This window comes from Malania oleifera, chromosome 4 (genome assembly GCF_029873635.1).
Source record: "Malania oleifera isolate guangnan ecotype guangnan chromosome 4, ASM2987363v1, whole genome shotgun sequence".
In the NCBI taxonomy this organism is placed as follows: Eukaryota; Viridiplantae; Streptophyta; class Magnoliopsida; order Santalales; family Ximeniaceae; genus Malania; species Malania oleifera.
In genome coordinates this window covers 82,189,995-82,214,479 of record NC_080420.1, presented here as the reverse complement: position 1 = coordinate 82,214,479, position 24,485 = coordinate 82,189,995, and the positions used below count along the sequence as shown (strand labels likewise).

Here is a 24,485-nt window from a genome sequence, read left to right as displayed (position 1 = left end):
CAGGTTCAGATGACTGAACCTGGGACTTCAGACGTCTGAGCACCTACTGACTCTTCAAATTCTGAGCTTTAAAATCTTTAGACATCTGAAGTCGTGGGGTTTAAATATTTCTTGCGGACTAAACCCTAATTTCAGAATCCTGAAGTTGCTTGCTTCACTCATCCGAACACCTTCCTCTTCATCTTCTCTCATCCTCTCTTCAATTTGTAGCTTCTTCTCTTCAAGGAATCACCTCACGAAACTTAGGGCATCCAAAATCTAGTATCTTCATGCCTCGACTCAGGCAGACTGCAAACGAGGGTTCTTCATCGAGGAAAGATGCTCAAAATATTGACAAGTGGTTGGTTGCTCCTCGAGCTCAAATCCGTTATCGTACTTCACTAAGTTCTGTAGAACCAATCTTAGGTAAAATTCTGGATGTATCATTCTTCAATACTGAGTTTCTAGATATCCTTTCATTATTTCATGACTTTAGTTGGCTTGATTTCATCACTCAACAACCCAAAGGTTGTTTTCCCTAACTTGTCAAAATTTTCTATGCTAATATGACACATGAAAATGGGATTTTTTTTCTTCGGAAGTTAAAGGAAAGAAAATTTTGCTGAATTCTAAAATATTGTCTCCCATTTTCAAAATTACTCTAAGAGATTTTAACTGTCCTATGTTTGCTCAATCTTTGATCCTAGAACAAAGATTCACTTCTGAAGCTTTTCTTCCAATGATCATGAAGAATGAACCTATCTATTTTGCACATCCTCCACTATACAGACAATTGAACTTAAAAGGCCAGATTCTACATAAACTTGTTTCAAACAATATCATACCAAAATGTCACGGTCCGACTTTTTCACACCGTTATGAAGGGCCGTGCGGCGCTAGCTAAAGCACTCTTGCTTAACTAGCCAGCCTTTTGTTTACCAACATTCATCCATGAAGCACTTTCATTAACATTCAATCAGATAGCAGCGGAAATAATAATCAATTCATGAAAGCCGTGGCAACCAAGCAGTAAATATTGAAGCAAACGTAATTCATTAACAAATCCTCCGTTGACATGTTGTACTTAGCGAGGGAGGCAAGTAGGCTAAGCACGTTGACAATTGCTAGTGAGTTTTACAATGATTGATGAACACTCACCCTCCCCTAAAGAGCTTTCTAGGCCATTCTCACTCTAGCACTAGGAAACATCAAAGTGACCGAGGAGTCATACTGCCTTATTTGACTTACAATGAAAGAAATACTAGAAAATAACCCTACACTAGTATTTACATGATGGAAACCCATCCCAAACACACGAGATAAGCGGTCACAGGCAAGCATAATGCCCTGAACAAGCTTAGCTCGTGACATTCTCCCCCACTTATGCGGTCGACGTCCCCGTAGACTTTGACGCTAGGTACACTTCAACTTCGTCTACGAACGGTTGCATGTCTTCCGCCAAAACCCAGCTAATTTCTTCGTCACCAAGGCCTTTCCACTTTACTAAGAATTCCTGCCGCTTCTTCCTTGAGGATTTGAACTCTCTGTCTGCAAAGATTTCTTCAACTTCACATCTGTCAGGTTGCCCTGTACTCACTTCCGCTCTGGCTGACTGATTTCTGCTTAGATCGTCAGTGTCGGCGTTGTACGGCTTGAGGCAGCTGACGTGAAACACAGGATGCACTTTCATCCAAGTCGGAGGGTCGATTTTGTAGGAGACCTTCCCGACTTTGGCCAAGATGGGGACTGGTCCTTCATATTTGCGAAGTAGTCTCCTATCTCGTCCTCGTAGTGACCTGACTTGTTCAGGATTGAGCTTAACAAGCACCAAGTCACCTACGTTGAAGTGCTGCGGTCTTCTCCCTTGATCTGCCCACTTCTTCATCCGCTTAGTAGCTTTCTCGAGGTAGGCTCGGGCAATCTCAGCATTTCGTTTCCATTCTTTGGTAAAGACATACGACCTGGGACTCTTTCCTCTGTACGGCTCATCCACTGTGTGAGGTAACAGCGGCTGTTGGCCTGTAACAAGCTCAAAAGGACTCTTGTTGGTTGTGGAGCACTTTTGGGCATTGAAACAGAACTGAGCCACATCGAGTAGCTGCACCCAATTCTTCTGGTTGGCATTGACAAAGTGGCGCAAGTACTCTTCAAGTAGCCCATTGAATCTCTCCGTCTGTCCATCTGTCTGTGGGTGATAACTCGAAGAGATTTCTAGTTGTGAACCGAGGATTCTGAAAAGTTCTGTCCAGAAGTTGCCAGTGAATCTTGAGTCTCGGTCACTAACAATGTCGTGGGGAACACCCCAATATTTCACAATATTCTTAAAAAATAACTGTGCTGTCTCCTCTGCCGAACAGTACTTCGGTGCGGCTATGAATGTACCATACTTCGAAAACCTGTCTATAATAACAAGTATAGACCCTGCGTCTCCCACTCTGGGCAGGTTGGTGATGAAGTCCAATGAGACACTTTCCCACGGTTTGGACGGTACTGGTAAGGGCTCCAACAGCCCAGCCGTTTTCCTCCGCTCAACCTTGTCTTGTTGGCAAGTGAGACAAGTTCGGGTATAATCAACCACATCATCAAGCATGTGCGGCCAATAGTACCCCCGCTTTAGTAAGGCCAAAGTGCGCTGCCATCCTGGATGTCCGGCCCACATGATATCATGACATTCCTTCAGCAATGTCTTTCTCAGATCACCTGCTCGTGGCACAAAGAGCCAGTTACCATGGGTTATCAGCAATCCATCTTCCATCCAAAACTGTCGTGCCTTCCCTTCTTCGGTAAGTTTCATTAAGTTCTGCGCAACTGGATCTTTGGCTAAGTTCTCTTTGATGCGCTCCCGCATCGTTGTGGTAACAGTGCTTGAAGTCAGATGTGTTACCATTTGTAAGGCCGCCAGTTCGGCCTTCCTACTCAGTGCATCCGCGACTTGGTTCAATCGCCCCGCCTTGTGCTCAAATGAGAAATCAAATTCTGCCAAGAATTCTTGCCATCGGCCTTGCTTAGGTGTCAACTTTGGCTGTGTGAAGAAATGGCTAACACCTGAATTATCTGTTTTCACCAGAAACCTTGCCCCAAGTAAGTAATGCCTCCACACACGGAGACAATGTATCACCGCTAACATCTCCTTCTCTTGAGCTGTGTACTTCCACTCCGCTTCACTAAGCTTACGGCTTTTATACGCAACAGGGTCTCCCTCCTGTACCAAGACTCCTCCAAGGGCGAAGTCTGATGCATCTGTCTATACCTCGAAGGGTTTCATGACATCCGGAAGAGCCAGAACCGGATCTCTCATCATGGCATCCTTCAAGTCATCAAAGGCTCCCTGGCACTCCTCTGTCCAGTTCCACCCATGACCCTTCTTTAGTAGTTCTGTCATAGGGGCCGTTCTTCGTGAATACCCCTCTACGAACTTCCTGTAGTAGTTGGCAAGGCCAAGAAAGGAACGCAACTCTTTCACTGTTGTTGGGATCTTCCATTCTTGAATTGCCCTTACCTTCTCCATATCCATTCTGATATGACCTTGGTCAATCACATAACCAAGGAATTTTATGCTTTTCTGAGCGAAAGAGCACTTCTCCTTCTTCACATATAGACTGTTTCCCTTCAGCCTATCGAACACCTTCCGCAGATGCTCTTTATGTTCCTCCAGAGTGGAACTGTAGACAACGATATCATCCAGGTCCACCACGACAAACTTGTCAAGGTATTCACGGAAAACCTGGTTCATCAAGGTGCAGAATGTTGCAGGTGCATTCGTTAACCCGAATGGCATCACCAAAAATTCATATGCCCCATACCGTGTCACACAAGTAGTCTTCGGCTCATCCCCATCAGCAATTCTCACCTAATAGTAACCTGACCTCAAGTCAAGTTTAGTGAAGTACTTGGCATGACTCAACTGATCCAATAAATCAGCAATCAATGGAATAGGATACTTGTTGCGCACTGTCACCTTGTTGAGCGCGCGGTAGTCTACACACATCCGCAGGCTCCCATCGTGTTTCTTCTGAAATAGCACCGGTGCTCCAAATGGTGCTTTGGAAGGGCGAACATGTCCCGCTTCCAATAATTCATCAAGTTGCTTCCTCAATTCTGCCAACTCTGGAGGCGCCATCCGATATGGCCCTTTTGCAGGTGGTTTCACCCCTGGAAACAACTCGATCTCATGCTCCACACCCCGTAGTGGAGGTAGTTCGTGAGGTAACTTATCTGGCATCACCTCCTTGTACTCATCCAACACCGCTTGGATAGTTGTAGGCACCAGCTCTTTGCCTACTTCTTTATCTACCACCATCGTGGCTAGATATGTCTGCTCTCCCTTCCTCAGACCTTTCTTGAGTTGCATGGCTGAAAGGAACTTCCCATCGTCTCCTTTCGTTGCAATAGCTTGCACCATGCACGGGTGATCTCCCATCAGGCATAGGGAACCAGCCGAAGGCATCATCACTGCCTTCGTTCCCCTTAGGAACTCCATTCCCAGAATGATTGGAAAGTCATCCAATGGCACTGCAGTAAAATTCACATGACCTTCCCACTGCCCAAGCTTCACAGTAACTTGCTTGGCTACTCCCAGAGTAGGCTGGGCTACAGAATTAACTGCTTTCATGCATCCTGTATCCTTCTCTAAGGATAAGTTGAGTCTCCAAGCTTCTGGTTGCGAAACAAAGTTATGGGTAGCCCCGGTATCCACCATAGCGCGGGTGCTCTTCCCATTGATTCTCAAGTCCACAAACATTAGCCCTCTGGCTCGTGTAACCTTTGGTACTTTCGCCTGCTTTTCCAATGCGCTCACCTGCCGCATCGCACCCATCCTCGGGGTCTCATCTTCTTCCCCATCATCTTCCCCTGCCTGTTCGGCAATGGAAGCCTGTAAAGCATTAAGTGATGCCTTGTGAGGGCACTCAAAGACTCTATGAGGACCTCGACACAAGAAACACTCAAGTTTACCCTTTCCCTTGGGTGTGTTGAACCCTCGAGACGACGAAGCTTCCTTTGAGGTTGATGCTTTATAGTCGGCTCCCCCATTCTTGGGTTTGCCTTTCTTGAAAGACTTTCCATTGTTTCCCTCTCCGCCAGATCCTTTGGACGAAGTGGTTTTCTCCCCAGCATAGTCAGTCAAGCGTTCTGCAGCAGCTTGTGCGATAGGCAAGTCTTGAACTCTTTGTCTATGAAGTTCAGTCCTTGCCCATGGTTTCATCCCCTCAAGAAAATAGAACAACTTGTCCTTCTCCGACATATCTCGAATATCCAACATTAAAGCAGAGAATTGTTTCACATATTCGCTGATCGACCCCGTATGCTTGAGATCTCTCAGTTTTCTCCTTGCATTATACTCAACATTTTCAAGAAAAAATTGGGCCTTGAGCTCTCTCTTCAAGTCTGCCCAACTATCGATTACACAGTTTCCATTCTCAATGTCATAGTACTTAGCACGCCACCACAGTTTGGCGTCACCCACCAAGTACATGGTTGCAGTATCCACTTTCACCTGTTCCGAGGGCATCCTCACAGCGCGGAAATACTGTTCCATATCAAACAAGAAGTTCTCTAACTCCTTAGCATCACGGGCACCCCCATACGTCCTGGGTTCTGGCACCTTGGTCTTGCTGACTCCCGGAGTGTTGGAGTTCCCCATAGCAAGAACCATCAGATTCACCTTTGCATCCAGATCAGCCATCTGGGCCTGCAAAGTTTCCACAGTGTGGTGAAAGTCCTCTGACATTTCACTTGTCAAACTTGCTTGATGTTGCTGTGATCCCATCACCTCATCAACAAGTCCCCTCAGTTGGGCCATCTCGTTGGCCATATTGTTGGTTGTCTCTTCAACCTGTGCTTCCAGTGCACCAAGTCTCTCAGCAGTGTTTGGTGCCATGGTCTAATACCAAAGCTTCCCAAATCCAATAACGAAGGCAATCGAATTCACGTAGCAACTCAACCTTGGGCTCTCACCAAGTGTCACCGACTTGGCTCTGATACCAAATGTCACGGTCCGACTTTTTCACACCGTTGTGAAGGGCCGTGCGGCGCTAGCTAAAACACTCTTGCTTAACTAGCCAGCCTTTTGTTTACCAACATTCATCCACAAAGCACTTTCATTAACATTCAATCAGATAGCAGCGGAAATAATAATCAATTCATGAAAGCCGTGGCAACCAAGCAGTAAATATTGAAGCAAACGTAATTCATTAACAAATCTTCCATTGACATGTTGTACTTAGCGAGGGAGGCAAGTAGGCTAAGCACGTTGACAATTGCTAGTGAGTTTTACAATGATTGATGAACACTCACCCTCCCCTAAAGAGCTTTCTAGGCCATTCTCACTCTAGCACTAGGAAACATCAAAGTGACCGAGGAGTCATACTGCCTTATTTGGCTTACAATGAAAGAAATACTAGAAAATAACCCTACACTAGTATTTACATGATGGAAACCCATCCCAAACACACGAGATAAGCGGTCACAGGCAAGCATAATGCCCTGAACAAGCTTAGCTCGTGACAACAAGGCTCTTTTGATCATCTTTCCTATATTGAATGCTTTGTTCTTTGGTGTCTTCTTAAAGGAAAGAAACTAGACTTGGCTAGTTTAATCATTCGGTGGATGTGGACCAAATTGGAATCTTCTCGAGTCATTCTTCCTTATGGAGGAATTCTTACTCTTCTCTTTACTCATCTAAATGTTACAAATATTTCTCAATTCTTCATAAAGAGAACCCGATATGATCTTTTCAATGAGACTTATCTCAAGCAAATGGGGTATGACAAGGGGAGTTCAAGATGGTACTTGAAAATAGGAAGAACTTCACATGCACCACCTGCATCTACAGTAGCCTCAGGTTCAGCCCCAGCCTCAGCCTCAGCACTAGTATCAACAGCAGCACAATCTTCTTCTACACAAGACCTTGGTTCATCTCAAGACACACCTTCATGGTTCTTATCCTTTCAAATGGATTTCTTCAACTTTTCATCTGAAGTACGCACTGGACTTCAGAATATTAAAGAAAAAGTCACATCATTCGATAAGCAGGTCACTCATATAGAACAATATCAGGCAAAATCCTCTAAGGGAAGTGATCCTATGGACATTAGCTCCACTCCTCAAAATGGAGATGATGATGATGATGACTTTGCAGAAAAGGAAGGAGATTCTGAAGAAGAAGGTGATGAAGGCAATACTGAAGAAGAAGGATACCAAGAAGAAGAAGAAGAAGAAGAAGAAGAAGAAGAAGAAGAGTAAGGAGATGGCTCTAAAGAAGAAGATTAGGATAGTTAGAAACTACCTAACTTAGGTCACTATGAAAATTTTTGTTTGTCATAAAAGTATCAAGACTTATGTATTTCAGATGTCTGTAATCATGATACAATGCAGCTTTTTGTGTTAAATTTCTGTTTTTGTATGGAAACACATGAAAGTTCTATGTACTGCCTCTTGTATTGATTACCTTTTGATTATAAGAATGACTTTTTGATGTTTTTTCGTAATCTTGTTACTCTTTTTGACTAATGAGAAAAGGGGAGAGAGTGCTTAGTAAAGATAAAATAAATAAAGAATTGATGAACTACATGAGAATTGATAAACTACATGAGAATTGATAAACTACATGAGAACTTGATGAACCACATGTGAACAAATGAAAGAACTTGATGAACCATATGCCTTTTCCATATGAACTAAATGAATGGATGGATATATGACACATGTGAACTTAACATACATGAATTTAAACTGAACTTAACATATATGGACACATGTGAACTTAAATTGACATGAATATATGATGAACTTTCTATGGCTTGCAACATATATGGAACACATGATGAATTTTCTATGGCTTATTGTAAGGGGGAGTACTTTATTTCATTTTACATGGCTTGCTTATTAATGTTGATGAATGGAATTTAAACTGATATGGATATATGATGAAATTTCTATCTTTCTATGGCTTGCTTACTAATGCTCATAGTAAGGGGGAGTACTTCATTTCATTTTACATGGCTTGTTTATTAATGTTTCATAAACCCTTTATCTTTACTCCTTGTTTGTCATCATCAAAAAGGGGGAGATTGTTGGCCTAACAAGGTCTTTCAATCAGTTTTGGTTATAACAAATAAAGGACTATTTAACTTGGAAAGGTTGAGTTTTTGTGTTTCAGGAAATATGGATCAAGTATGGTTCAAATAAAGATCAAGTATAGTTCAATTAAAGATCAAGTGTGATTCAAGTAAAGATCAAGTATGAATCAAGTGTGGGTCAACTAATCAATGATCCAAGGAGAAACTAAGGCATTTGCAGATAAAGTTAGCTCAAGCAAATTTTCAAAGAACTTCAAGAGCAACGAATGAGAAAGAATTCAAGCATGACATATAAAGGTTTAGGAAACAATTTGTAAGTATTTCAAAAGTTAAAATATCGTTTGAAATATGTTTTGAAACTTTTCCAAGAGATTATGAGGACTTAAAGACCTATTTAAGATTTCTGAAATAAGTCTTGTAAAAATCATAAGAGAGCAAATCAGTTTTTAAAGAAAAATATTTTCTAAAACAGGTTCTTGGCAGATCAGATGATTGAAATTTTCAGTTCAGATGTCTGAAGTGGCAACTTCAAATGATTGAACTTCATGTACAGACATCTGAAGAATTACTTCAGACATTTGAAGATTAAGTGCAGACATCTGAAGATTTTATGGATCAAAACAGAAACAGGCAGTAGCAGTTCAGACGTCTGAACTTGAGACTTCAGACATCTGAACCTGGCACCTCAGACGTCTGAACCCTCTCTTCATATACCTGACCCTATCTCTAGTTAAATTTTTAAAGGGTTTCAGGAACTTCAGACGACTGAACTCGAATCCTCGGACATCTGAACACTGTCCAACGAGAAAATTTTTTAAAATATAGCCGTTTGAGCCCCAAATTTTCTAACAACGTGGGAAACTCTCTAAGGAAAATTGTTTAGAAGTCTATAAATACATGGTTTTTGTAAATCAAAAATACACCAAGCATTGAAAATCTCTCAAGCTCTCTTGTTCTCAAAGTCTCACCTTGATCAATTTCTTACAAACTGAAAGTGCTGTGATTCTGATATTCTTACTCATCAAATCTTGAAGAAAGATTACTGATTTATCATCTGTAGAAAAGGAATTTGGTGAAATCCTTGTTAAGTTTCAAAACTGTATTTCTTTCTTGATATTTATCTTTTGAAGTACATAGTTTAATGTTATACTAATCTGCTCTTTGTGTGAGCATCTCTTGTACACCAGCTTTTTGATATCTCTCTTGTAGATTTTGAATGATTCCAGGCTGTTGGATCATTGACCAAACAAGGGTATATTGTTTGGAGAAGGCGGGCTCTAGCCTTGGCCAAGGAGTGATTGCAAACAGGTGTTGTTTCACCCGGTAACGGAACTGCTATAGTGGAACCCTTCGGTGTTTTGCCAAGGGCAAGGACATAGGCTGTGTTGAAGCCGAATCTCATAAAAACCTTGTGTCCTTCTCTCTTCTTTACTTTCTATTTTCTGTACTAGCTGTTGTAGTGTGATTTTAAGTGCAGGTTGCAGGTTTTAAAGTTAGACATAAACAAAAACTCTTGATATTTAGAAAGTACGTTTTGATTAATCGTTTGCGGAAACCCAAAAGGGAGTACGTTGGTTAATCTGTGGAAATCTTGATTAAGAGAAGTGCATACGAAGAGGTTACTCAAAGGAGGTGGTAAACATTCACAGGGAAATTGACAAAAGTACTAATATTCTTGGTTGAGTGGTTGAATTGCTTTGGTTTCATTGATTGGCTTGTGAATTTAAATTTCAGTATTTTCAAGTGTGATTATCAGTTATTAATTGTGTTTTTCTTCGTGTCAAAAGCTCAAAAATTATTAAAATAAAAAAGAATCCAATTCACCCCCCCCCTCTTGGGAAGCTATTCCTAATTTCACTGGCCATTGCCCTTATCACTAGTGATGATTGAGCATGGTTATAACACCCTATTTTTGCATAGTTTTGGCCACCTTAAGGATCGTGGGAGAGTCATCATGCCAGAAGTGTTGTCTTTTGTCCCACATTGGTAGAAAAGTTGTTTTGAATTTTTTCTTTATTTGTCCCACATTGGTGAGAAGTTTTTTTTGGACTTGAGGTTGAAGTTATATAAAGAGCTCAACTCTCCATTTGTAAAACACACCTCAAAGTTGTACTTTGTCAAGATGTAGTGGATTGATTGTCGTTGCCTGAGGATGTAGGTAATTCTATACCGAACCTCGTTAATTTCTTGTTTTGCTCTTTTGACTATTTTTATTATTAGTTTCTGCATTGCTTTATTTTCTTATATATTCAATAGTATAAGTTGTAGTATTGGTATTTGGCACAAGTGGGGTGCCCGGCACAACAGTTGGTATCAGGGCTAGGTTGAATAGTGTCAATATGGAAGTGTTCCTCTGTTAGGATCCTTGATTCCACATTTGATACCTAAGAAAGACCTTGTCTAAGCGAGTGCTCAGAGACCATTGCGGCTCAGTCGCTCCCTGGAGGTCGGCCTGGTCAAAGTGGAATTTCATAGGATAAAACAAAGTAGACACAGTTGGTACGTACTATTCATCCTAGGCCTTTGCTTTGTTGGTTGCTATTGAATATATATAAGATGGCAGAAACTAGTGCAGTAGTAAAAGAAACTCTATCCACATGAACTCCAATCCCTTCGAATTTGACATCATTGCCAAAGACGATAGCTAATGCTCGGTTTGAGATAGAGAAATTTAATGGTACCAATAATTTTGGTATGTGGCAATGTTAGGTGATGGACATCTTGTATCATCAAAAGTTAGATATTTCTTTGGATAATAAACCAGTAGATATGGGTGATAGAGATTAGGAAAAGATCAATCATCAGACATGTGGTATGATTCATCCATGTCTCGCTAAAAATCAAAAATATTGTGTTATGAGGGACATCTGCAAAGAAATTGTGGAAGACATTGGAAGATATATTTATGACCAAGAGTCTAGAAAATAGGCTCTATTTGAAAAAGAAATTGTTTCACTTCCAATATCAACCAGGTATTTCGATTAATGACCACATAAATTCTTTCAATAAAATTTTGGCCAATTTGTTAAATTTGGATGAAAAGGTGAAAGATGAGGATAAAGTCATATTGTTACTAAACTCTCTCCTTGATGATTATGAACATTTGGCCATCACTTTATTGTATGGGAAAAATAAAATTACTTTTGATGTTGTTTGTACTACATTGATTTGTATTGAATGCAGAAATAAGGATCAAATGATCCATAAGGAAACAACAGAAGCACTAATAATAAGGGGATGTTCTTAAAGTCATATGCCTGGAAGGAGGAGTAAATCTCATGGGAGGAGTAAATCTCATGGAAGACCTACTAAAGATAAATGTGCCTTTTGTCATGAGAAAGGACATTAGAAGAAAGATTGCCCTAAATTACAGCAAAAGAATTAGGGCAAAGCACATTCTAATGCCAATATAGCCAATGATGATGGAAGTGAGTCATATTTTTCTCTTATTGGAACATGTTCGTCACATTATTTTGGTGAGTGGATTTTGGATTCTGGTTGTTCCTATCACATGTGTCCCAATAGGGAATGGTTTTCTAATTTTGAAGAATTAGATGGTGGGGTTATTTTTATAAGAAATGATAATACCTGTAAAAATACTGGAATGAGATCATTACAATTGAAATGTCAAGATGGAACTATTAAAACCTTGATTGTTGTTAGGTATGTTCCAAGTCTAAAGAAAAATTTGATTTCATTGGGTGTCTTAGAATCTAAATGGTTCACTATCACTTTGAAAGATGGAACCTTAAAGATTAAATTAGGTGTGCTGGTGGTGATGAAAAGAATAAGGAAAAATAACTTGTATTATTTACAAGATAGTACAGCTATTCTAAGAAAAATGCAGGTTTAGATACAACCAGGTTATGACATATACGATTGACACATGCAGGAGAAAAATCTTTGCAACAATTAGCTAAGCAAGATTTGTTGAAGGGTGCAAAGGTATGCAAACTTGAATTTTGTGAGCATTGTATCTTGGAAAAATAAATTAGAGTGAAATTTGGCACTGCAATCCACTCGACTGAAAAGTATTTTAGACTACATCCATACAGATGTATGAGGGCCTACAAAAACAACTTCATTGGGTGGTATGCATTATTTTGTCACTTTTTTTGATAATTTTTCTAGAAGAGTTTGGGTGTGTTCTATGAAGCATAAAAATGAAGTGTATGATATTTTCCTTAAGTGGAAAAAATTAGTTGAAACTCAAATTGGCAGAAAGATTAAATGGCTCAGAACAGATAATGGTGGTGAATACAAGAGTGACCCGTTTATGAAGGTTTGTCAGGATGAAGGTATTGCTTGACACTTCACAGTTAGAGATACACCACAGCCGAATGGGGTGGCAGAGTGCATGAATCGGACTTTACTGGAGAAAGTTTGATGTATGTTGTCTAATGCTGGGTTAGAAAAAAGGTTTTGGATTGAGGCTGTTAGATATGCGTGTCATCCCATCAACCGTCTACCATCATCTGCAATAGGGAAAAAAACACTCTATGAGGTATGGTTTGGAAAGCCTGATAGTGATTATGATTCTTTACATGTAATTGGTACTATGGCTTATTATCATGTTAAAGAATCTAAGTTGGATCCAAGAGCCAAGAAAGTAATATTCTTGAGGATAAGTGTAGAAGTCAAAGGATACCATCTTTGGTGTCTAAAGACGAAAATGATTTTAAGTAGGGATGTGACTTTTGATGAACTTGTGATGATAAAGAAAACAATACGCAAGGAGTCACGAGTTGATGAAAAGAGCAGTGGTACTTAACAATAAGTGGAGGTTGATACAATTTTAGGAAACCAAGTGAGAAATGAGACTATACAAGGTAACTCTCCAGTTACAGTGGGGAATAGTGTACAAGAAGAGGAGATTTCAATTTGAGAATCTTTACAACAACAAGAATCAATTGTTTCTTAGAGGGCAAGATGAGAAATTCAAAAACCTGCTCGGTATACAGATATGGTGGCCTATGCACTTCCAGTTGTGGATGATAATGTTCCTTACACTTTCAAAGAAGTAATGAGGAAATCTGAATCAGACAAGTGGAAAAGAGCGATGGATGAAGAAATGTAGTCTCTTCATCAGAATCATACTTGGGAGCTAGCCCAGCTACATAAGGGTAAGAAAACAATTAGTTGCAAATGGGTTCATGTAAAGAAAGAGGGATTCCCAGATGCAAATAATGTTCGCTTCAACGCTAGATTGGTAGTTAAGGGCTACGCACAGAAGGAAGACATTGATTATAATGAGGTATTTTCTCCAGTTGTTAAACATTCTTTCATTCGAATTTTGTTGGCTTTGGTAGCACAATTTGATCTTGAACTAGTTCAATTCGATGTAAAAACTGCATTTTTACATGGTGATTTGGAAGAGGAAATCTAAATGACTTAGCTAGATGGATTTCAGGTTGCTGGAAAAAAAAATTGGGTATGTAAACTGGGTAAATCATTGTATGGTTTAAAACAGTCTCCAAGACCGTGGTACAAACAATTTCATTAGTTTATGATGGGTAACAAGTACATCAGAAATAAATATGATCATTGTGTTTATTTTCGCAGACTAAAAAATGGATGTTTTATACATTTACTTTTGTATGTTGATGTTATGTTGATAGCTTCAAAGAACAGAGAAGAAATCAACAAGTTGAAAAGTCATTTAAATCAAGAGTTTGAGATGAAAGATCTTGGTGAAACAAAGAAGATACTTGGCATGGAGATTCGCAAAGACAAAATGAAAGGAAGAGTTAGTTTGTCTTAGAAACGGTATTTGAATAAGGTAGTACAAAGTTTCGGCATGTCTAAGCAGTCAATACCAGTAAGCACTCCTCTTACTCCTTATTTCAAACTTAGTGCAACTTTATCTCCTAAATCAGACGAGGAACGTAAGTATATGTTACAAGTTCCTTGTGCAAATGTTGTTGGTAGTCTGATGTATGCAATGGTTTGTACTAGATCTAATATTTAACCAGTTGATAGTATGGTGTGCGGGTATATGCATGATCCGAGTAAAGAACATTGGCAAGCTGTGAAATGGATTTTGAGATATATTATGAATACGATTGATGTTGGTATAGTACTTGAGAAAAATAATACTATTGATCAATGTGTGGTTGGATATTTAGATTTTGATTTTACAGGTGATCTGGATAAACGCTGATCAACTACTTTCTGTGATAGCCAGAGAGCTGTTCATTTGGCAAAGAACCAAGTCTACCATGCACAAATGAAGTACATCAACGTTCAGTTTCATTTTATATAAGATAGTATTAATGGAGGTAAGATACTTCTTCAGAAGATTGCTACATATGAAAATCCCACAGACATGTTAACTAAGATTGTGACAACAATCAAGTTCAAACATTGTTTGGACTTGATCAATATCCTACAAGTTTGAATATTTTTTTGGAAGGCGCTGATGATGTGGAACTTTAGAGAATGTTAGTGACTGAAAATTTGTTGAATTTATTGTCAAGGTGGAGATTTGTTGTTTTTTATCCCACATTGGTAGAAAAGTTTCACATTGGTAGAAAAGTTGTTTTGAATTTTTTCTTTATTTGTCCCACATTGGTGAGAAGTTTTTTTTGGACTTGAGGTTGAAGCCATATAAAGAGCTCAACTCTCCATTTGTAAAACACACCTCAAAATTTTATTTTATCAAGAAGTAGTGGATTGATCATTGGCGCCTGAGGACGTATGTAATTCTATACCAAACCTCATTAATTTCTTGTCTTGTTCTTTTTACTATTTTTATTATTAGTTTTTGCATTGCTTTAGTTTCTTTTATATATATATATATATTCAATATCATTAGTTGTAGTATTGGTGTTTGGCACAAGTGGGGTTCCCGGCATAACAGGAAGCCCATCGTTGTTGCCATGAACTCTCCAAGCCGAGAACCTCCTGCACTGTTGCTTTTCCTTGCGCGCTGCTGTCAACTGCTTCAACTCCTCCTCCTTGCGGTGTTCCGGTTGCTCTTTGCTGCTACTGCACGTGAAACAGCAACCCGAAGTCCTTCTTGCTCTTTGCTACTGTTCCTACTCCCCAACATGAGAGGATCGTTGCCACTGCTGTTGTTGTCTGCAGAAGAGGAAGCACCCCGAGCTTCTTAACTTGCTGCCACTGTTGTTGCCTTCTTCAGCCACACCAGCTGCTACAGCCGTCCTCAACCCACGGCCAGCCACCCCGAGAAGCTTCCTCCAGCTTGCTGCCATATCCGAGACCTTCTCTTGCTGAACCCGAGCCACATAGGCTGTTCTCTCTCTCTCTCTCTCTCTCTCTCTCTCTCTCTCTCTCTCTCTCTCTCTCTCTCTCTCTCTCTCTCTTTTCTCTTTCTTTTCCTTTTTCTGTTCTCCCCTCTCTTCCTTTAGTTTTATTTATTGCTCTTAATTAGATGAATGATTGTATTTTTTTCTAGTAAAATTTTAATTGAAGTTTTAATTTTTAAATCGTGATTATTTGTTTTCTTTATTTTTTATTTAATATTAGCAATAGATTTAATTTTACGTTTGAAGTAGTTTTTAGTTGGTTAAAGTTCCGGTTGGTCTCTTGAAAAAAAAAAAGGGGAATAAAATGCCAAATGTATATATATATATATATTCTTTAAGATTTAAATTTGTTTTCTTTTTTTTTTTTGAGTTAAATTGTGCTGGGTTTTCTCTAAGATTTAGTGTAGGTTAATTAAATTTAGAATTTTTATCATGTTTCCGTTTATCATTAATTGTTGAAAGAGTTAAATTTTTGTTCCTGCTTGTATTAAATTTTTTTTTTTTTTTTTTTTTTGTCGATTGAGGTTGTTGGAATTGCATGTTTAATTACGAGTTCGTGTTTGATTGAGTTTTTATCATACCTTAAGCTATGTAGGAAAGTTATCGTTTTTAGTTTTTATTTCGAAGTTCAACGTGTATTCCAATTCTTGTTCGGTTTTCAACGTAGGATTTCCGTTTCTCGTTGTTAAATTTAGTGCAAGTTAAGAATTAGAATTTAATTTGCATGTTCATTCAAATTTGTCAAAAGAAAATTCAAACAATCCTGAAAACCCCAAATCTGAACTGAGTTCAGTGACATTTTATTTTCGATTGGAAATACGAAAATAAAAGGAAGAATCAGAAAGAAACATATGAAGGAAGTTTACTTGGAAAGAAGATGTGGCATGAAACTAAAGGAGTTTATGGCTGAAGATCCACAACAATAATCAAAGTTTAAAGGGGAATTCCCCTGAGAATCCAAGTTGCCAAACCCTTTATAGGAGCATCTAAAGGGGGAGAAGGCTGACCAAGTGGTTTAAGTCATGCCCAAATTGGAGAAAGGTGCAGACCCTTGGCCCTCTTCACTGGACATGGACACGTAAGACTGGGCAATAGAGTTAAAACCCTAAAATAATCTTTTCCCCTTTTATAAGGGGTGGGTTCATAGTTCCAGCGCCATCCTTAGTATCTTGAGCTAGAGGGGAGGTTTGAAGCTTGTGGTGATTTGGAGGCCTTTCCTAATGATATAATAAAGAAGAAGTTAGAACTTAATCAACAACTACTTAAAGGATAAATTCGCTAAGCTCGAAGGGTGGTGACCTCACTACTTGATCTTTTGTCCATTGAGGGCTAAAGCTAATGTTAGGGATAGGCTCCTTTAGTACATCATTTACCAGTTAGGACTTCTCAGATAGAGTATAAATGAATCTACTTTTCTATTTATGGACGGACGACCAATTTTCGAAGGTAAATTTCGTGTTTAGATGAAGATAAGAGTACCACCACTCTTCGAAATAGGGATGGTGTTGAAGGGAGAAGAAGTACTGGGAGTTCTTGACCATAGGGTCAATCTCGATCTCATAATTTCAATACAAGACAAAAAACCCAATGCGCTAGTAGTTTAGAAGAAATTAAAGAGGAGAAATGTCGTAGAAATCGAAGATTTCAACAATGAAGGGGTGGAGAGGAAAGCAAACGCCAACCATGAATGCCTCTTCATAGACACCTAGTTTCCTTATTTGAGGGCCACAAGGTGGAGAGGAAAGAAAAGGCCAAACTTAAATGCCTCTTTATAGACACCTAGTTCCCTTATTTGATGATTGCAAACCCTGTTTAGGATCAGGGAGATGCAAGAGGAGGTTTGAAGGAATTTGAAATTTTTTTAGTCAACTAAGGGATGTCCTTGGCCCTTGGGGTGCAAGGCTAACCAAAGGGACCACTTAACCTCTCCCTAGACAACCCTAATTCAATATGGACTTAAGATTTTTTAGGGATGTCCTCGAAAAGATCCAAGGATGCATTTCCCTTTGTTTGTATTCAAAAAAGCACCTGATTTGGGTTTGGCCATTGTGGATAAAAGAAGCAAGATGGAAAAACTAGAGAACAAAGATGAAAAACTCATAAGGGAATAAAAGTGAATACCTAGAGACCATAAAGTCAACATAAAGGAAATGAATCTTAAATTAACAAAAGGATGAACAAGGACTAGAAATTGAAGGAAAGTGATTGGAGATTGAATGATGGAGCTTAAAGATCTCTGAAAGAAGGTATAGGAGCTTAAATGGGAAGAGAACCAAGAGAGGGTACTTGAGAAGATGAAGAACTTGGCAAGAAGAAAAAAGGGAAAAAAAATGCCATATTTACATAAAGAAGAGGAAAAGACATCAGCACCCTATGACATATGGCAAAATAGGATCAGAATAAGATCACAATCAATGGAGGAACATTAACTACTGTATGCGTCACACTCAGGTGTCACGGGCCAAACACTTCACATCTAGTGAAGGGTCAAGTAGCACTAACTAAAACAATTTTGTTTAACTATCCAGCCAAAAGTATACTTTGATTTACTACAAAAAACAAATTCACAACCATTAGATGCAAAGTAAATGGAAGCAGTAAGCAAAGTATGTAAGCAAATAAAAATTATGTGGTAAACATTAAAACATAATTCATTCACAACACCTCCGTAGGCAACATGTGTTTAGTGTAGGAGGCAAATAGGCGAAGCATATTTACAACTGCTAGTAAGTTTTTACAATTATTTATAAACACTCATCCTCGTATAAAGAGTTTTATATGTTATTCTAACTCTAACAGTCTAACACTAGGAAACATCAAATTGATCAATGAGTCACTCTCATTTTACTAAGGCATAAACACACTTAATGAATAAACCTTATACTACTATTTACATGATGGTGACCATCCCATATACACAAGGCAAGCGGTCATAGGCAGGTATAATGTCCTAAACAAGTTTGACTTGTGACATTAGGACATATGAGGAAAGGGAGGCATGCATGAGGAGACTGTGCTAGAAATGAATGTTTTTCATGCCAAAAAAAAAAATGGCCCAGAGACCGCCATATGCCACTCTAACATTTAGGTCAAGACAGATGCTAAAGCTTGAACCTTGGTCCTCAATTGAGGACCGGAGATTTGACCCTATAATTTTCTTCACCAAACTCTAGGTTAGGGGCACTAAAGGGTAAAATGAGTCACTTGAAAGGTCTGTGTGGACAACTATTAATCAATATAGTTGGATAGCTTTTGTAATAATCTTGGAGAATCAAGGGAAGATATAATCCCTTGATGTCGAAGTCAACCTATATACTAAGTAACTACCCTTAAAGGAGAAATGAAAGAATATTTCTAGGTGGAAGTGTGTTGATTTGTAGTCAAGAATCATTAGCACTGTCATGAATTTTGGGGAGAATCCCTTGTTTAGGCAATTATGAGCAATCTAGCTATAAGGTGGAATAAGGAACCGAAAAGGAGGTAAGTACAATTTGTGACCTAAAACTCCTCTACAATTCCACTTTAGAAACCCTATTGTCTTAAGCATTGAAGGGCCTTTTTGAAACTTGAATCTGGTCACTCTATTTGGTTGCCTTTTGCATGGCCAAACCATACCCTTCAAGCAGTCCACCACTTCAACAACCAAGTACAAAGTAGGTAATGCCCCCAGGGCGTAGCTCAGGTGGTGGAGCGGACTACGGGTGTGCCTCTCACGAGGTCAGCAATCAGCCTCCCGGGTTCGATTCCGCCCCTGGGCTCCTGGTTTACCCTCCTCGTGGTGATGTGGGGCCGGATCCACGGGGCGTGGGATTAGTCGCTGGCCGGTGCGACGGACCGTAAAACGGACGTCGTTGACGGTAGGCGGATACCCGGGTTGTACCCAAAAAAAAAAAAAGTACAAAGTAGGTAAAGTTGAGGGCACCAACTTGGTTTCTACAACAATTTTATTTTCTATTCCTAGTTTTTAAACGATAAAAAATAACATGACATTTTTAAAATTTTTTAAAATTTTCATAAAATATTTAAATTTTTTTATTTTTAATATTTCTTTTAGTTCTCATTTGGAATTCGGAAAATATTAGAGACAGGAGAGGAAAATATCAAAGACTCTATATTTTCATATTTGGTTATCAAGGAAAGTAAGAAAGAAAGTGAAATATATATATATATATATATATATATATATATATATAATTCATGAACAATTTTTTTATTGTACGCATAATCAAATTTTCATTTTAAAAAATAAACTTTCATTTTAAATAGAATTAAATATAGAAAAAGAATACAATGAAAAATAAATTTCCTCTTTATTTCCCTTTCCTTTCCTTTCCTAAGTATAACTCTTAATCCAGACAGACTCCTAAAAAATTGAAAAATAAGCTTATAGTTTTATAATTTTTTAAATAGTGAAAATTAAAAATAAAAATAGACTTTCACACACAAACATGCCTTAATGGTCCCTTTAGATCAGAATTTTATTTGAGAAGAGGAAAAGAAAGGAAAATAAGGTAGAAACTCTTTTTTTTTTTTTCTTATATTTTCCTTTTATATTAAATTCTATCAAAAAATATAAATTTAATTTTATATGATAAATAATTGAAAAAAACTAAATATTAATGATGTATAAAATCAAAATTTTATTTATAAATTTGGTATATTTTTCATTTTCTTTTCTTACTTTCCTCCATCACCACGTGAATTTCTTGATATATATATTTTTTAAAATATTTTTTCGAATTCCAACCGCAGCCTAAAGATTTTAGGAATTTAGTAAATGTTAATTTAATTCAAAGCTTACCTGTGATCTTGACCATGAAGCCCTGTACCCTCGGATTAGCAGCGATGGACAGTGACGCCAGCCCCGTCGCAAAACTCCACTGCACCAACGCTTCGTCCATCGCTCCATAGCCTTTTAGCTTGCTGGTTATCCACAGCAACTCCTGCGCGTGCTTCTCCGCCACCACGTCCACGCAATCCTCGTCGCCCACCTTGCCACCGCCCGCGGCGGCTTGCTGGCCCCTCTGCAATCGACTCTTGGCGGCGCTCAGACCCTCCAACGGAAGGATGGCGGAGAGGCAGAGGCCTACCGTTTTGAAATAGGAGGCCAAGGAGGAGCCCAGCGGAATCGCCCTGATAATGCGGGTAGACCAGGCGCCGCCACCGTCCGCCGCCTCGCCGCTCTGGAGAGAGCAGTACAAGAGGTTTGATGTACGCGCGAATGCTGATGCCAGGGCCGCACGATTGATCTGCAGCAACTCCACTTGGCCAGCCCTGGCATTTTCATCCATGATCTTATCGACCATTCCCATAGCAAACTGATATTTCGTCGACTTTGCCGGAATCTCGTTTAGAACTGCAAAAATCTGCATCCAAAGAGAAAGGACCACGTGTTAATCTTTCTTTTTTGTTTGTGTGTTTTTTTTTTTCTTTTATGTTGTAAGCATGAAAAGTTTTGACTAATACCATATGAGTTAGTACCTAAATTCACCTATTTGATTTCTCTGGAAGCATTATATATACCATTAAATTATCAGGGTGCGTTATTAGATGGACAATTTTCACCTTTCGGGTTAATTTGAACGTGCATCATAGTGTTTAAAGTAATATAATAGTGACTAGAGTTCTTAAGCTATTAAAAAAAAAGATTAAACACGTTATTTACATGTAATTTTAAAAAATCACCACATACTGGAAACATAAAGAAAAATCGATGTCTTGCCTAGGGGTGAGCAAACGGTCGGTTCGGCCATATTCGGTTAATTAACCGAATTAACCGAAATTTTCGGTTAAAGAAAACTGTTAACCGAACCGACCGAACCGTTTGGCTGAACCGAATCGAACCGACCGAATTTATTTTTCGGGTAATTCGGTTAACCGAATTTAACCGAGAAGTGAGGGAAGGGGGGAAGCCGGGAAGGTGTATCCGAGAAGTGAGGGCAGGGGGGAAGCTTCCCGAGAAGTGAAGGAAGGGGACTCGGGGGTGGTTCTCACTTCTCAGTGAACTGGGACGGCGACGAGAGAAGAGAAATGAGAATGAGAGGGAGCTTGTCAGCTTGTGTGCTGGTGATGATGGACGGCAACGACGATGGCGATGGCGGTGCGGAGCAGTGAGCTCGGATGAGTGGGAGAGAGGCAGTGACTCGGTGATGGCCTTCCGATTTCAGAGAGCAATGACTGTGTAGTCTGTGTTGCCGTGTTGGTGACGATGGCGGTGATGGCGAGTCGGCGACGGCGATGGACACATACGACGGCATCGCGTGAAGATGGAGTCTGGTGGACCGGTGGTGTCTGGTGTGGACTGCGAATGAGCGAGCTCAGGTGAGCGAGAGAGAGGCAGTGACTCATTGCCAGTGAGGGAGGGTTTCGCTTCTGCGAGTGTGAGATAGCTGAGAGTTTGAGAAAACCAGAAAAATATAACAGATTTTAATTTATAATTATTTTAAATTATTATATTCGGTAATCGGTTACGAAACAATTAACCGAACCGAACGATCACCGAATGAGCTAACCAACGACCGCTAATTTTTAACGAACCGAACTGACATTTCGGTCGTTTATTGGTAATCGGTTTTCCCGAATTTGTCATTATTTGAAATTAAATAATTAATTAAAATTTAATTATATATGTTTATCGATTTCACACTTGTGTTTTACGAAAAGATTATTTAAAGTTATGAAATGAGAAATTACCGTATAATCCAAGCTTAAATAAAAACAGTAGACGGGTAAATCAGAACATGAAAAAAAACAAAACATAAGAAAACAAAAACGAATAAGACAATTAATATTGCAATCTAAGATAACAGATGTGGCTCTCAAGCCATGCATGCTGACCAAATGTCCTATGGGGGTTACAAGGTCGACACGTGGAACGTTATATTGCATTAGCTGCATGCATGATCACCCTTTCCCTTCACAAATTGATGTATGCAGAGTTGTTGATATCATATTTTATGAAATATTTTTACTCGTCTACTTAAAAGTTTATTACCAAATTGGCCAAATTAATTGGTGCATTAAATATAATGATATAATATATTGATTTTTCTTGAAATTTGATTTTAATAAATAAATAAATATCTCCTTTAGGATTTTGAAAAACAACATGTCTCCATAATTTAATTTCTTTTGAAATCTTCCTTACTAATTTTTCGGAGCTTATACTTTTAAAAAATTTATTTTTGATAAAATTTTAAAAAATTAAAATTTAAAATAAATATCCTTAAATTTTTTTTATTTATCTTTTTATCAAGTCTTGAGGAAAATTAATGTTAATTAATTTTCATTCAAAGTACTCAAGGCTTGAGACTTTTTTGGATTGAAATTTGTATTTAAGAAAAAATAGAAAGAAAAAAACATTTTCATATTTTATCACGTTTTTATATTAAATAGTATTACAAATTAAAAATAATAATAAATTAAAAATATGATTTATAATTAAAAATTAAATATTATCTATTTATAAAATAAAATTTAAGTTATTATTTATTATATATTTTAATTTTTTTTATTTTAATTTTTTAAATTTGTTTTTGATTCTTTAACATTTCCCAAGTTCACGCAAGCGCAAATTAATTGTACAAATAATATATTAATTATGCATGCATACAACCACTAATTAAAAAAAGATTGCTGTTTTTTTTTTTTCTAACTTCACAAGCTGGTTTCAATTTTTTTTTTTCAAATATGCTCTCAGATGTATTAATGGAGCATTTAATTATAAACAACAATTATTACCAAGATAAAACTTACATGTGAGAGAGCTCTCCTGAGGGCGTTAACGTCGGACGGTCTATTCATTCCTCGTTCCGACGAAACCAGTTCCAAGGAAGAAGAAACCGAAGACGTCGAACGCAGAGAAGGCACGCAGAATGAAGAAGACGAAGACGATGATGATGCTGGTGAGACGACGTCGACCGATGGTGCTGATGAAGAGGCCAAGAAGTCAAAGGATGATCCAACGGTGGGGAAGGCGTCGAGGGAGTAGGGTGGGGAGGGGGCGATGGGGACGGGGAGGTGATCCATCAGAATCCGGAGGATCCAAAGGGTGAGCCAAGTGAGGAGCATGAGCATGAACCTCAGGTGATCGGAGACCTTCCACTTCTCCGCAGGCTCCGCCTTCACGTTGGACGCCACCGCCACCAGCATCCTCGCCGCCGTCCTTGCCGTCGACATGAACACCGAGTTCAAGAGTGCCGACGGCTTCGTCTTGTACCCTCCGCCGTAGTCGTCCATCGCCAGCGATGTAATTGTGGTGGCCAATAATTCTCTCTGCAGGTAGCTCTGATGATATGTCATATGTTGTGGCCCTGGCAGGTTGAAGCGAGAAAGAGTGAGATTTAATGATGAAAAGGAGGGGGGAGAGAGGTGGGGGGGGGGGGGGGGTGTGGGGGAAGCTAACTTCGCTCACCGCGAAAAAGAAGAGAAAAAAAACTACTTTAAATGGATAATAACAATGGAGTAATATCATATTTTAACACGGGAATGAATCATCATGTGAGTTCCGTAATGCAATTTGAGAGGGAATACTGCCATTGTACGTGGGTTCTTGATGTTGAGAGAGAGTATGAAATAGGTGCAACAAGGAGAAATTATACAGACCTCCCCTTCCACTAGTCTGTATTTTTTTAATATTAGACTTAATTGATTATATATTTATTAATATTAAAAGAAAACTTATTTTCAGTAAGTATATAATTAAAAAAACAGACACACAAACACTTGAAGGGTGAGTTCCCTTATATAATTTCTCGTGCATGGGAGAATGGTTACTTTCAAAACCTAGTTTTTTTCTAACCTTCTTTGTCACTGCCATCTCATCCTCCCTCCACTCGACCGCCAGTTCTACGTCATCGTCTGGGTGTGGTTTTCTTGTCTGATTTGCAAGCCCTCAGTTCTTCCCTCTCTCATTCTCTTGTTCGGCATTCCTTACTTTTTTAGTTTTCTAGCATCCCCTTCAATTCGTGCTCTGTTTCCGGCAAACCACCGTCCCTCTTTGCTGCTGTTTTTTTCTCCGACGTTCTTTAGTTGTTTCCGGCGATTTGCCTCACTCTCTCAGTCTTCACGACCCGCGAGAAGCCAAGAAGCTCACCAGTCACCTTCTCAGTTCTCGCTTCTGCCCCTCTGCACTGTGACTCTACGAGTTGTCGACGCCAAT

The 24,485-nt window shown here is 39.0% G+C and overlaps 1 protein-coding gene across 1 annotated transcript in view; it reads right to left on the bottom strand.

Annotated features, from left to right (window-relative positions):
• LOC131154554 (uncharacterized) overlaps window positions 1–23,957 on the bottom strand; it is a 32,921-nt gene extending 8,964 nt beyond the window's left edge. Inside the window, exons 1-2 of the mRNA XM_058107391.1 lie at window positions 23,081–23,957; window positions 20,127–20,691 (exon numbers count right to left, since the gene is read on the bottom strand). Coding sequence (XP_057963374.1) covers window positions 20,127–20,691; window positions 23,081–23,626 — 1,111 coding nt within the window. The 5' untranslated portion in view covers window positions 23,627–23,957. The remainder of the gene's footprint in view (window positions 1–20,126; window positions 20,692–23,080) is intronic.
• Between the last annotated feature and the right edge of the window lie 528 nt (window positions 23,958–24,485).